The 13,541-nt window shown below is 45.3% G+C and overlaps 3 protein-coding genes across 3 annotated transcripts in view; 1 reads left to right on the top strand and 2 right to left on the bottom strand.

Annotated features, from left to right (window-relative positions):
* caska (calcium/calmodulin-dependent serine protein kinase a) overlaps window positions 1-13,541 on the top strand; it is a 115,341-nt gene that overhangs the window by 57,854 nt on the left and 43,946 nt on the right.
* LOC132448781 (probable G-protein coupled receptor 34) lies at window positions 1,942-2,912 on the bottom strand. Its single transcript, XM_060040305.1, has one exon. The coding sequence runs from the start codon at window positions 2,799-2,801 to the stop codon at window positions 2,073-2,075; it is 729 nt and encodes a 242-aa protein (XP_059896288.1). The 5' UTR covers window positions 2,802-2,912; the 3' UTR covers window positions 1,942-2,072.
* On the bottom strand, window positions 11,364-13,426 carry LOC132448780 (probable G-protein coupled receptor 34). The gene is made up of 2 exons (XM_060040304.1): window positions 12,068-13,426; window positions 11,364-11,953 (listed from the first exon to the last, which is right to left on the bottom strand). Exons 1-2 carry the CDS (start codon window positions 12,673-12,675, stop codon window positions 11,380-11,382), a joined length of 1,182 nt encoding a protein of 393 aa, XP_059896287.1. The 5' UTR covers window positions 12,676-13,426; the 3' UTR covers window positions 11,364-11,379.

Below are 13,541 nucleotides of genomic sequence, written 5' to 3'. Positions count from 1 at the left end.
CGCATCGAACTAGCCTCGTGAGACCATCCTGATCTCGCGAGCTCCATTGTATTTACTCGCAGATCAGTCTGGTAACCTGCGATGGAGAAAATTTGGAGCCGATCGCTAAATGACCGGCCCATCAGCGTTGGTTTTGAGGCGGGTTTAGGTGTGACGCAACGAGAAGCGACTGTTCAGTCTAAACAACATGGCGGCTTCCGTTGATCTTATTGTTTGATTTGGCCCGTCTATCACCAACATAGGTGGTGATAGACAGATGGTTTATCCATTCAGCTAACCAGTATTTTCGCCCCTTCCCAAAAGTTTTCCAATTGAAGGTTCCCAGATGGATTTGCTGAGCAAATGCTAATCAATCCATCTGGTGGAGTCAGTTTAGCATCGAACACCCCTGGGCATGAAAAGCGAGGACTCATTGTTCCCACTGATATGGAAGATTAAATTGAATTTTTGTGATGTTAGAACTGATTGTTGTGCACAAAATGAGTGTGCACGTGCATGTCCTTTCCGGCTTCGAAATACTGCATGGTTATGAAGGCCTTGTGGTTGGTTGTTGTCAGAGAGAGAGAGAGAGAGAGAGAGAGAGAGAGAGAGAGAGAGAGAGAGAGAGAGAGAGAGAGAGAGAGAGAGAGAGAGAGAGAGAGAGAGAGAGAGAGAGAGAGAGAGAGAGAGAGAGAGAGAGAGAGAGAGAGAGAGAGAGAGAGAGAGAGAGAGAGAGAGAGAGAGAGAGAGAGAGAGAGAGAGAGAGAGAGAGAGCGCGCGCGCTTTGTGTACAATGATTGTAAGTGCACTGATTGTGTGCCAGTCTCCGATAGGCTATACCTGGCATTTATTCAGTTGTTGATTGCTCTTCTAAGTGCGCCATATTGGTGCCAATTATTGTCGTTTTTGCATTGTAATGCACAACTTTGCCCCTCCTTGTTATAAAACAATGTGCATCCAAGCAACTCTAGCCAATGCAGCCTCCTATGTCAGTACTGACATAGGAGGCTGCATTGGCTAGAGTGTTGCTTTACGAATAGGCTACTTTAGCATATCGGATTATCAAAAATTGTTGTGTGTGTGTTGTCATGAAGGCTATAGACTGATTGCTTGCATCCATGAATTATTGTAATGTTATTGGCCAACTGCATATTGGGAAAAATTTGATCGTATTGCGCAACAATCGGGGGATGGGGACCCCCCCGAATATCCACGGGTATTTCGCACACTGATGTTAAGCATGTTTTGTTGATTTGTGGATAGGCTTACTGATGTTCAGTGATTTTAAAAGTAGCCTCAATTAGGCCTGCATGAAGTTGGAAATGATTTGCTGTTGCAAAGAATTGCTCGGCTGTCCTTACCTACTCTAAGGGGAGGCTCACATTCACCCAATTTGAAAACCACTGGCTTTGTAGAACAAACCGAATTGTGTTCAACAAAGTTGTGGAATACATATACAGACGTTTCAATTCTCGCTGGCATTCCCCTTCACCAAATTATTAGATAATGTCATCCGTATTCTTCCCGAATGACGCCCAACAGCCCGGTCGACGGCTGTCTCGGGGCGGTCCTGCCTGACGTTGCCCAGCAACCGCATCACCTGCTTCCTCATGGACGACGACAGCAGGAAGTACATGACTGGATCCAGGCAGCTGTTGAGCGCAGAGAAGAGCAGGGCCACCTCGTTGGCCTGGTCGACCACTCCCTTCCAGTAGCAGGACGTGTCGGTCATCTGGGTGATGATGTAGAAGACGCGCACTATGTGGTAGGGCACGAAGCACACGGTAAAGAGGACGAGGATGAAGAAGGACTTTTTGGCCGTCCGGGCATAGCGGGCCGCGTTGGGCAGGTCGGGCTTCTCCTTGGACGTCCTCAGCAGCTTGAAGGCGATCTTGACGTAGCACACCACCATGCAGCCGTAGCTGATCCAGACGACGACCACCAGCATGAGGTTGAGGTAGCCCCTCCACTTGGCGTCCTGGAGCTCCTTATACTGGAAGCATCTGGAAGTACTACAGAGCAACGACCACAGTGACGCACAAACGAGCGAGGATCTCATGCTTAGAGGGGTGACCGGTCACCCAAGAAGAACGCTACATCACAGAGATTAACACTGACCTGTTGAGCTCCTTGGGAGTCTCCTCGGTGAGCAGGATCGACAGCAGGGAGCCCATCACCGAGGCAAACGCCAGGGCCCAGATGATGGTGCAGGCGGCAGTTCTCCAGCCGCACCTTTTTGCCAGACCGCGGGGCCGCTGCAGCGGCACCCCGCCTCGGCTGGTCTTCACGTAGCGGTCGACGCTGATCAGCCCCAGCAGCACGATGCTGATGTACATGTTCATGTAGAAGAAATGGCCGACCATGTGACACATGGTGGCGCCCAGCTCCCAGCGCTCCCCGCGCACCCCGTGGTACCACACCCTGAAGGCCAGGCAGGGCACCAGCAGCAGGTCTGACAGCGCCACGTTGACCAGGAGCACGTCCACGGAGGCCTTCTCGGGGCGGTCGCGCAGGAACACCCACAGGGCCAGCAGGTTCCCGGCCAGGCCGAGCACGACAAAGAGGGTGTAGAAGAGGGTCAGGGGGATCCGCAGGGAGCTGGTGTCCAAGGAGCAGGGACCGGGCTCGGGGGACGGACCCACAGACACCTGGCTGTCTTGGCCACTGGAGTTTAGGGAAGGATAGGCCATCATGGCTGTTGTGGTGAGGATGTTTGACGTCATGAGGTCGTCCATGTTGGGTTCTTCAACTCTGGTTGATGGAGGAATGGGCGAAAAAAGTAAATAAAATGGGACAAGCAATTGAGCAAAACTAACAACCATTCAGTCAGAGACTAGTGCTAAAAATTAACCGCAACACATTTGGCAATTTGTCACTATCATGTTATTCTTGTGGCAGATGGACTATTAAAGTCTGCCGGGAGATACATTTCCCTGGAAGGTGTCTAGTCGCAGTCGCAGGTGGTGGTGGTGGTGGTGGTGGGGTTGGCTAGAGATCCTGCCATGGAGGACACAATCTACTTCTTTGGGGGACGGATGGAGCGTGAAGGGGAATGGGATGGAGGGGGGCGGCAAAAAGCGACAAAACGGCAGATGTGAGCATGCCTGAGAGGTGTATATGTACACTGTGTTTTGGTCCTGTTTAAACACCAAAAGGTTCCTGATTGGTTGAGAGATGAAGGGGCGGGCTGATGGGGGTTATCTGATCAGGGGGGCATGAGTACTCCATCACTATGTGTGAGAATGGAAGCACTGGGTTATTTCAGTGTGTGAAATCGGGGGTCCCCATCCCCCGATTGTTGCGCAATACCGATCTGAATTTTCTCAATATGCAGTAGGCCAATAACGTAACAAGATTTCATGGATGCAATGCAAGCAATGACAACACACACAAATTGAAATTGTAAACAAACTCCATGATAATTGACGAGTTTACAGAAGAAGGTCTAGACGTTGTTGATCTCGTAGAAAGTTTACTGCAGACAAGGAATTAAGGACAATTCAAGAATAGAGGGCTACGTCACCGAAGTTGTGCCCACTTACTGCGATGACATGTTCAGATCACATTTTAGGATGCACAAGACATCAGTTAGGGTGTAAATAGGCTATATGAAACGATTTTTCTATTGATTTATGTGTAGGAAAGGAATTATTGTTTTCAATATAGACATGGGAATTGTTTAAATGTTTCACAGTTCTTGCTATAGGGTTAATCTCCATCTGGGAGCACCTATCTTGCAGTCCGTGATCCATTTCTGCTTGCGGAGAACTACCTCTTCTGATAGTTTGCCTATGTTCGCGAATGCTGGAAGACATCGGCACGCTTAACAGGTTTCAAAACGTCCGCCTATGTTTGCGACTTTGGACGCACCTCAAGTGTAGCCTATCGGAGACTGGCACGCAATCAGTGCACTTGCAAATTAAATTCTGCAGTATGACCGATTGTGTGACATTATTTAACCAATCCATCTACACCAAATACGATCAGACAGATCCATCATTGAACACATAGACGAACCACATTTGTCCAACCACAGCGGATGCTGACAACATTTAACCCAACAAGCAAAACATCACCAAGGCAGGTGCGCTCTGTCTCTCTCTCGCTCTCGAACGCACGTAAACAATCACTCTACCACAACCAACCACAAGGCCTTCATAACCATGCAGTATGCCGAAGCCGGAAAGGACATGCACAGTCCCACACACTCATCTTATTCAAAACAATCAGTTCTATCATCACTATTCAGTCACTCCAAAGATTAAAAAGATAGCCTCTTACCTTATTTTAGAATAGACCCAAAGTGTGTGAGTGATACACTCTGGATTAGCTTTCGCTTGCTAGCCGTTTTTAGTAGGACTTGTCAAAATGAAGTCTTTCTTCTGTTTGGCGAACATGGCTAATTTGCATACGCTCACAGGGCTCAGCTTGGCAAAAAATAACATATTTGGGAATAAATGTTTTGAGTTCGGAATACTGGACATTGTGAGCTTGTAAACAATTCAACATTTCAAAATGTGTCATTTTTTTGACAAAGTTTGAGACCCCCCTCAAATTTCGCTTTTGAGGCTTTCAGGGGGTCTCATGGGTAAATCGTTGGGGTCGAGCCCCCCCGGACCCCTCCGTATTTCGCTTCACTGAATGCGGTAGTACATTTTTGCAACTGGGCAAGCCTGGCTATTGCCAGACCAGGATCCATCGTAGATTGCACGTTTGTCTTGGGAAGCTGCTGTCATTTTTTTCAGCACAAGAGGTGTGATCAACAGGTCTAGTTCAACTGACTCTGTCCGCAATTGGCTGCTTGCCGTCGCTTCCCAGTCCCTGTGTTTAACCAGCCAATAGCGCGCCAGGGGGGGAAGCCAGCTTGGCGATTGGCTCCCGCAAAAACGTATCGGAAGCAGAAAGAAATGTATTGCTCTTCTCCTGACCCTTCTGCAGGGCGAATTCAAATGGCCGGCAGAACGGGCTGGGGGTACCCAGTCTAGAACTGGGGGTACCCAGTCTAGAACTGGGCGGCCCTGAGTCGCGCAGCGCTCCCCGAAGAGTAGCTCTTTGGGAAAAACTGCAATTCATCACCAAAGTATACTAAGCACCGCGTACAAGCATCAGAGAATACAGAAGTATACTGTATTGGTAAGGTGCCACTATTGACTTTAAGGACAATACATGAGCACACTCGGGGAGATACACACCAAAACGTTATACTTTAAACAAAGGAAGATCGGAGACGTACTTACCCGACCGGTGGTCGTTCACCTCAGCAGCTCTCCTTTGAGCACTCTTCCGTTCTGTTCTCGGACTATGACACTGTGAACAGGGGAGGTTGCATTTGACAGAAATGGAGGTACCACTTCCCTCTGGTTAATGTGGTTTACTCATTCTGATGCAGTCATTGCCAGTGCGTATTTCTGCCCCACGACCACAAACATGTAACCAACCTATTGACTGTTCTGTTTCTTATGTCATCTCTGTAAAGTCTGATCTTGATGATCACATGGTTTTTAATAAGATAAGTGAAATTAGAAAATTGGCAAATATATAACCAAAGATGTCAGCATTGCATGTTGTAGTGGCCACAGTGTATCAGAGTAGTATTTGGTTTCGAAAATATTTTTTCTGCCCGTATCTGGCTCTTTCAGTATTTTCACCTCCATTCCAGTGGGGGGTGCTCCGCAATAACATATCCTCCTCCACGTTTGTCTTTGTGTCTAGGGGTGGTGCTGTTGCTGTAGCCAGCTTGCTGGGTAGTAAAAAGCCACAAGAGACCAGTACTCAAATTTGCTCTGCCTCTCTCTTTGTGCTGTAGACAGAATCATTCTAAAAAACGATAGATCCCTTGAGTCTTTTTCAAAAAAAATCTCAATATAAAGGAAACATTAACGTGATTCTTTCTTCATACATTTCCCAATAAATGATGCACTCATAATTGTTTTTAATAAATGTTTAATCAAAATGATTTGACACAAAATATAACGGCAAGAAAATATTTACAGTTGAAACCGTGTCCATACCGTGTCCATACCGTGTCTGTTCTCCTGTTCAGAAATAACAGAAAGTAGAATGCCTGAGTAGAACAATCCAAAATGTATTCAACAAAGCTGTGGAATTGCTAATGTCATTAACAGAGTTTACTTTAAAATCAAACTACTTCATGTTTGAAAATAAATATTATTTACAAACTCAAGGAACAAGCATGGGATCCCCTTTTGCACCATATAATGCTAATTTGTTCATGGGACAGTGGGAAGATACACATTTTTAAAAACAATCCATTTGCTGATGACATTCTGTTATTAAAAGGTTTATTGATGATTTTTTTCTGGTATTTGTGGGGTCTGAAGATGAATTTATTAAATAAGAACATATCCCTTGTTTAATTTCACCACGGAATACAATGGGGAAAAAATACATTTCTTGGACTTAGTGATAACTGTGAATTTCGAAAAGAAATTGGAAACATCCATTTACAGAAAAACAACACAATTCTACATCCATCTATTTTCCATCCAGAGCATAAAATTAAGAACATTCCTTATGGTCAGTTTGTCAGACTAAGAAGAACTATGTAGAAATTAAAAAGGTAATGAAATTAAAGTACATGAAATGTCCCAACGTTTTAGACAAAGAGGCTATGATGAAACACTTATTGACCAAGCAGTTGAAAACGCTTACAAAAGATACAGTAAATTACTACTAAACCTAACACCTAAAGACTCGGATAGTAGAGTGATTTTGTGTCTGAATACTCTGGAAACTTTTAGAATGTGACCCCAGTCTAAATAATTTATCATCTCTGAAACCTCGCTTGTGTTTTAAAATAGCAAAGAAGAATATTAGGGATATGGTGAGCTCTACATACATGTAAACCCCAAAGACTAATTGGCTTGCTCAACAATGCCTGTGTGGATTGATTAATCGGTCAAACCAAATAGAATTTAAAACTGAGAATTGCAGAACATAAAGGGGCAATAAGAAATGGCATTATGGATTATGCCATTGCCAGACATTATAAAGAAAATAACCATGGACCAGCCACCTCTCTAAAATTCATTGCCGTAGAGCGAGTGCTACCAAGCCCACGAGGGTGTAACTTGATTAAACAACTTTCAAGGAGAGAGGCCTACTGGATACATGAATTAAACAGAGTCGAACCCAATGACCTCAATAAATTACAGGATTTAAGTATATTTTTGTAAAAGTTTAAATCTTCTGATGTTGGAGCATCTACATTTGCACATTGTTATTCATGATATGTGAGCAGGATATTTAAGTGTAGCCTATCCCTATGAAAGCTTAAAAGTATATGTGCTTTAATTTGAACATTGTTATTGTTATGTGAACCTTGCATGTACTATATGTGTACATTGCTATTTGTGATGTGTGAGCTTTGGACTGTATTATATGTGAGCTTTGAGTGTAGATTTGGTGGTGTCTTGCACTAATTGGTGAGATCATGTGACCCTGTAAATCACCTGTCGGTGTCATGTGAATTTGAAGAGTGAACCTGACGAAGCGACAGCGATACGCGTCATTCACAAAATCAATCAGCTTATCAGCGTATACCAGTGTGCGGTGATTTTAAATTTCTTTGACTTTATATATAGACGTTTCAATTCTCGCTGGCATTCCCCTTCATGTTGTAGCATGTTTTAGTGGCAACAGTGTATCAGAGTAGTATTTGGTTTAGAAAATAAAATGTTCTGCCTGTATCTGGCTCTTTCAGTATTTTCACCTCCATTCCAGTAGGGGGCGCTCCCCGACAAAAAATCCTCCTCCACGTTTGTCTGTGTGCCTTTGGGTGGTGCAGTCAGGCGTCGCTTACGCCGGCGACGCCGGGGACGTGTCCCCACCAGATTTCGTCATGATTCATTTTGTACCCACCACTTAATAAAATAATAAAATAAAAGAATATATTTTAATTGACATTATTCAATTATTACACGGGTCTTCTCAATGCCGTTCACTTGCATGGTCTCTTCACAACTTCCGGTACCGTTGCTAAATATAATTGACCGCTGTCATTGAAAACAAAGGACTTTTTGCCTATGATGTCTTTGGTATCACTCCTCAAGTAGTCTGGTAACTTTTCAACCCCAGCGTCTTCGGATGCTAACGCCCCGTGCCCTCTACCTCCGTCCGTTGACTGATCCCCATTGACTTTGAATGGGGACGGACGCGCAATGCATTGTGGATCCGTCCGTTCCGTTGGAGCCTTCGGCTCCGTCAGAAAGTTGAAAAAAAAATGTGTGCGTCATGTAAACAAACGGGGCACTCTCGAGGAAAGCTGGAGGTTGTATTGATGTTGAATGTAACATTTCCTTGAACAAGGTTTTTCTTATTAATTTTGAATGTTACATTTCTATGTTAAATCCCAAATAAATTGTTGACATTTCTAAACGAAAGCCGGAGACTCCATCATTAAATGTATTCGTTTTCGCGGTTATTCAGCTTCTTCTCCTCCGAAAAAACACGACCGCATTGCATTGTTGTATACGGGAGTAACGCGTAGGGAACATCATATGTACACTCAAATTTTGGGTATTTTAAGTGCACTATATAGTGCATGAAATTAACCAGTGAGAATTCGAACAACACTACCAAATGGCGAGCCCCCTATATAGTGCACTATATCCGTGATAGGGAACGATTTCGAACACAGCTACGAGCTGTGTTGTCATCAGCGTGTGTCATCATGACAGCGCCTCCGGCACCGACGTATCGAAACTTAAATCAGCGGAGGCTCTCGCTGGTCCAAGAGGAAGACCATCGTTATCGTTTTTAAGAAAAAAATTGAAAAATAAAACCGAGATTTTTTTCAAAGTGATAAATTATTATAAATAATCATTATTATAAAGTTGCCCCCCCCCGATAGCATCGACTATCGGCGATCGCTAGGGGGCGCTATCGGACGATGGAAGTTTGTAGACGATTGCCCAACCCTAGTGGGCATGTAGGGTTAGCAACGTCTTTGGCAGACTATTTTCTCTGCTGATCAACACTACGAATGCTGGTAACAAATAAATTGTAAAAAGACACCATGTGAAGTAATTTTTTCGTTTTGGCACGTAGCCGTGTAATAAGCGGGATAATGTAGAGAACGTCGCCGGTCATTATCGAAATTAAGCCCCTTCAGTGGGAAGCAAGACGCCTTCGCTGCGCGTCGGTGTCCTGTTCGCCCTGTCTGGGCTTATTTTCCCGATAATGAGCGGCATTCTATACATTATCCCTTACTTATTACACGGCTCTTGTTAATGCTGTAGAGTCTACTGCTCCATTCACTTGCATGGGCCTTCCTAACGTTCAGCTGTCAATTATTTTTGTTTATTACACGGCTCTTCTCAATGCAGTGGAATGCTCACGTCCACCATATTGACCACTGTCAAGGAAAGTGTTTTTTTTTTTGCCTCTGATTCACGTCATCTGCAGTCTGGTAACTTTTCAACCCCAGTGTATTCGGTTGCTAAGCGACGTCAAAGACTTTGGCGAACTATTTCTCTGCTGATCAACGCTACGAATGATAACAAATACATTGGAAAAAGACACACTTTGTGAAGTTGTTTTTTCGATTTGGCAAGTAGCCATTACTAATAATACCAATACTCTTTGGCTGGGATGATGAGGCATCAGAAAATCAAGTCATTTTAGCCTGAATACATAGGTAAAAAGCACCAGAGCAGGTTGCTAGTACCATGGACAGTATCAGAACGCTAACCTGTTGAACTAAATGAATGTGGTAGGCTACACCACTGGATGCATGTGCAGACCACTGCCACAATAATAAAGGTCAGACGCGATATTTATTGATTAAGATTTGCTGGTGCTGTCGCGAGGTCTTTGTGTTTTTTGTATTCAAGTGGTCGGCTGTTTTAACTTGCAATGATAGTCGGTGGAGTCAGTCTCTTGTTGACACAAAGTGACTTTTGGTCATTCTTGCTTTGCTTGAATTCTGGAATAATTGTGGGGGGAATGCATGAGTTTTGGTCAGAATGCCTGATGTAGGCTAGTTTTGATGGAATGCGTGTTGTGAATTGAGAACAGCCAGCTCATGATGTGATACAGCATTCAGCTGTGCAACAAATATTTTTTTCTTTTTCAATCTTGACGACTTTTGTAGTGCTGTGTGTAGCCACATGTTTGGCCCTTCTGAACTTAAACATACAGTTAAATTCCTTTCCTAGCTCCTCTTGTTTATGTTGTTAGCTTAGCCATATGTCACGTCTTCAACATTGGATGCATGGAGCAGAAAATAGTGGGTCATATGTCCGATGCTTTTTGGAAACGTATTCTTCATAAAACGTACCAGACAAATTTTGTATACATTTTATTCCTTAGTAATTAGCTACATCGGTATGCCGTCTTTCAGAACCTTTCATTATCGGTGTTACACCGAATTCTGCGACCCACCGAAAAGTGTGACCCCAGGGGGCGCTGTTGCACATTTTCTGCAACATGTACGTGTGCATTATAACAACAACATAAAAACATAAGATCTCCTGTGGGTCTTTCTTTTCTTGATACTAACATTAATTCTAAACAGCATTTTACAAAGTAGCCTGTAATAGGAAATGCTCAAAGGTAAATCAGCGTAATTTAACACTGACTGTAGCTTTTTATGGGTAAAGAAGCAACCGTGAAGGACTAAACGCCCTATCCAATGTATGGGTCTGTAAAATGCTAATCAAATCAATCAAATGTATTTATTAAGCACCCTTTAATAAAAAGGTAAATGGTTGGGGGGGAGATCTTATGTTTTATGTATGTTTTTGTCATGCCTGTCTACGCTTCAAACTCAAGCATATTGCAGAAAATATGCAACAGCGCCCCCTGGGGTCCCACTTTTTCGGTGGGTCGCAGAATTCGGTGTAACGCCGGCACTAAAGAGAGAAAAAAGAGTGCATCCTCATTGTACCCAGCACTTCTGCAAATGTACTTCCGAATGCGTCTCTGTCCCCTGCACATTTCAAACCAAACTGACGCCCATGCGCTCAGGCCAGCTGGCTGGTTAGTAAAAAGCCACAAAGGACCAGCACTCAAATTTGCTTTGCCTCTCTTTTTGGACTGTAGACAGAATCATTCTAGAAAATGATTGATTTTCATGTAACCTAATAATAGGAAACATTTACGTGTTTCTTTCTTCTTACATTTCCCAATAAATAATGCATTGATACATTCCCAATGAATAACACATTCATAATCATTTTTATTAAATGTCTAATAAAAATAATTTGACACAGAATATAATGGCAAGAAAATATTGAACAGTTGAAACCATGTCCATGGCAACGTCCTCCTGTTTAGAAATAACAGAAAGTAGCCTGCCTTAGAGGAACAATTCGAATTGTGTTCCACAAAGCTGTGGAATACATAAACAGACGTTTCAATGCTTTGCCCTTCGCCATCTTATGGCTGGCTCGTAATATCATCCGTATTGTTCCCGAAGACGCCCACCAGGCCAGTCGACTGCTGTCTCGGGACGGTCCTGCCTAAGCCCGTACCCTGCTCGACACTGTTGCTGCTGCCGCTAGCCCCGGCTTCCCACACCCGCATCACGTTGCCCAGCAACCGCATCACCTGCTTCCTCATGGGTGTCGACAGCAGGAAGTACATGATGGGATCCAGGCAGCTGTTGAGCGCAGAGAAGAGCAGGGCCACCTCGTTAGCCTGGTAGACCACGCCCCTCCAGTAGCAGGATGTGTCGGTGATCTGGCTGACGATGTAGAAGACGCGCACTATGTGGTAGGGCACGAAGCACACGGTGAAGAGGACGAGGATGAAGAAGGACTTTTTGGCCGTCCGGGCATAGCGGGCCGCGTTGGGCAGGTCGGGCTTCTCCTTGGACGTCCTCAGCAGCTTGAAGGCGATCTTGACGTAGCACACCACCATGCAGCCGTAGCTGATCCAGAAGATGACCACCAGCAAGAGGTTGACGTAGCCCCTCCACTTGCAGTGCTGGAATACCATATACTGGAAGCATCTGGAAGGACAAGGGAGCAACGACCACGTGACGCACAAACGAGCGAGGATCACCTGCTTAGAGGGGTGACCGGTCCCCCAAGAAGAACGCTACATCACAGAGATTAACACTGACCTGTTGAGCTCTTTCGTAGTCTTCTCGGAGAGCAGGATCATCAGCAGGGTACCGGCCAGCGCCAGGGCCCAGATGAGGGCACAGGCGGCAGTTCTCCAGCTGCACCTCATCGCCAGACCGCGGGGCCGCTGCAGCGGCACCCCGCCTCGGCTGATCTTCACGTAGCGGTCGACGCTGATCAGCCCCAGCAGCACGATGCTGATGTACATGTTCATGTAGAAGAAGTTTCCCACCACGTGACACATGGTGGCGCCCAGCTCCCAGCGCTCCCCGCGCACCCCGTGGTACCACACCCTGAGGGCCATGCAGGGCACCAGCAGCAGGTCTGACAGCGCCACGTTGACCAGGAGCACACGCACGGAGCCCTGCTTGGAGCGGTCGCGCAGGAACACCCACAGGGCCAGCAGGTTCCCGGCCAGGCCGAGCACGACGAAGAGGGCGTAGAAGAGGGTCAGGGGGATCCGCAGGGAGCTGGTGTCCAAGGAGCAGGGACCGGGCTCGGGGGACGGGCCCACCGACACCTGGCTGTCTTGGCCACTGGAGTTTAGGGAAGGATAGGCCATCATGGCTGTTGTGGTGAGGATGTTTGACGTCATGAGGTCGTCCATGTTGGGTTCTTCAACTCTGGTTGATGGAGGAATGGGCGAAAAAAGTAAATAAAATGGGACAAGCAATTGAGCAAAGCTAACAACCAAGCTATTCAGTCAGAGACTAGTATAAAATGAACCACAACATTTATTGACACGACTCAAATGGCCGGCAGAACTGGCTGGGGGCACCCAGTCTAGAACTGGGCGACCCCGAGTCCCGCAGCGCTCTCCGAAGAGTAGCACTTTGTGAAAACTGACAATCACCAAAGTTTACTGAGCACCGCGTACAAGGATCAGAGAATACATCAGTATACTGTATTGGTAAGGTGCCACTATTGACTCTAAGAACATTACATGAGCACACTCGGGGAGATACACACCAAAACGTTATACTTTAAACAAAGGAAGATCGGAGACGTACTTACCCGACCGGTGGTCATCGACATTAGCAGTTCTCCTTTGAGCACTCTTCCGTTCTGTTCTCGGACTATGAACACGGGATGTGGCTTTAGACAGAAATGGAGGTTCCACTTCCTTCTGATTCATGAGGTTTCCTTCTCATTCTGCGACAGTCATTGCCAGTGCGCATTTCCATTTCCATGACCAAAAAGATGGTACCAACTTCCTATCAGATGGTTGAATTTTGTGAAATGTTTCTCTTGACTGTTCTGTTTTTTATCTATCATTTCACAAACTCTGATCTTGATGATCACATGGTTTGTAATAAAATAATTCAAATGAGCTATTGGCAAAAATTTAACCAACGAAGTCAGTATTGCATTTTGTAGTGGCCAGTGTATCAGCAGTATTTGGTTTCGAAAATATTTTTTCAGCCCGTATCTGGCTCTTTCATTACATTCACCTCCATTCCAGTGGGGGGCGCT

The sequence above is a fragment of the Gadus macrocephalus genome, chromosome 20 (assembly GCF_031168955.1).
Source record: "Gadus macrocephalus chromosome 20, ASM3116895v1".
NCBI lineage: Eukaryota > Metazoa > Chordata > Actinopteri > Gadiformes > Gadidae > Gadus > Gadus macrocephalus.
This window is presented reverse-complemented; position numbering and strand designations above follow the sequence as displayed.

Coding starts and splice junctions, on each gene's coding strand:
- LOC132448781 (XM_060040305.1), bottom strand. CDS start 2,801: ATGGTTGTTAGTTTTGCTCAATTGCTTGTCCCATTTTATTTACTTTTT.
- LOC132448780 (XM_060040304.1), bottom strand. CDS start 12,675: ATGGACGACCTCATGACGTCAAACATCCTCACCACAACAGCCATGATG. Junction 11,954..12,067: donor ACTACGAAAGAGCTCAACAG/GTCAGTGTTAAT, acceptor TTGTCCTTCCAG/ATGCTTCCAGTATATGGTAT.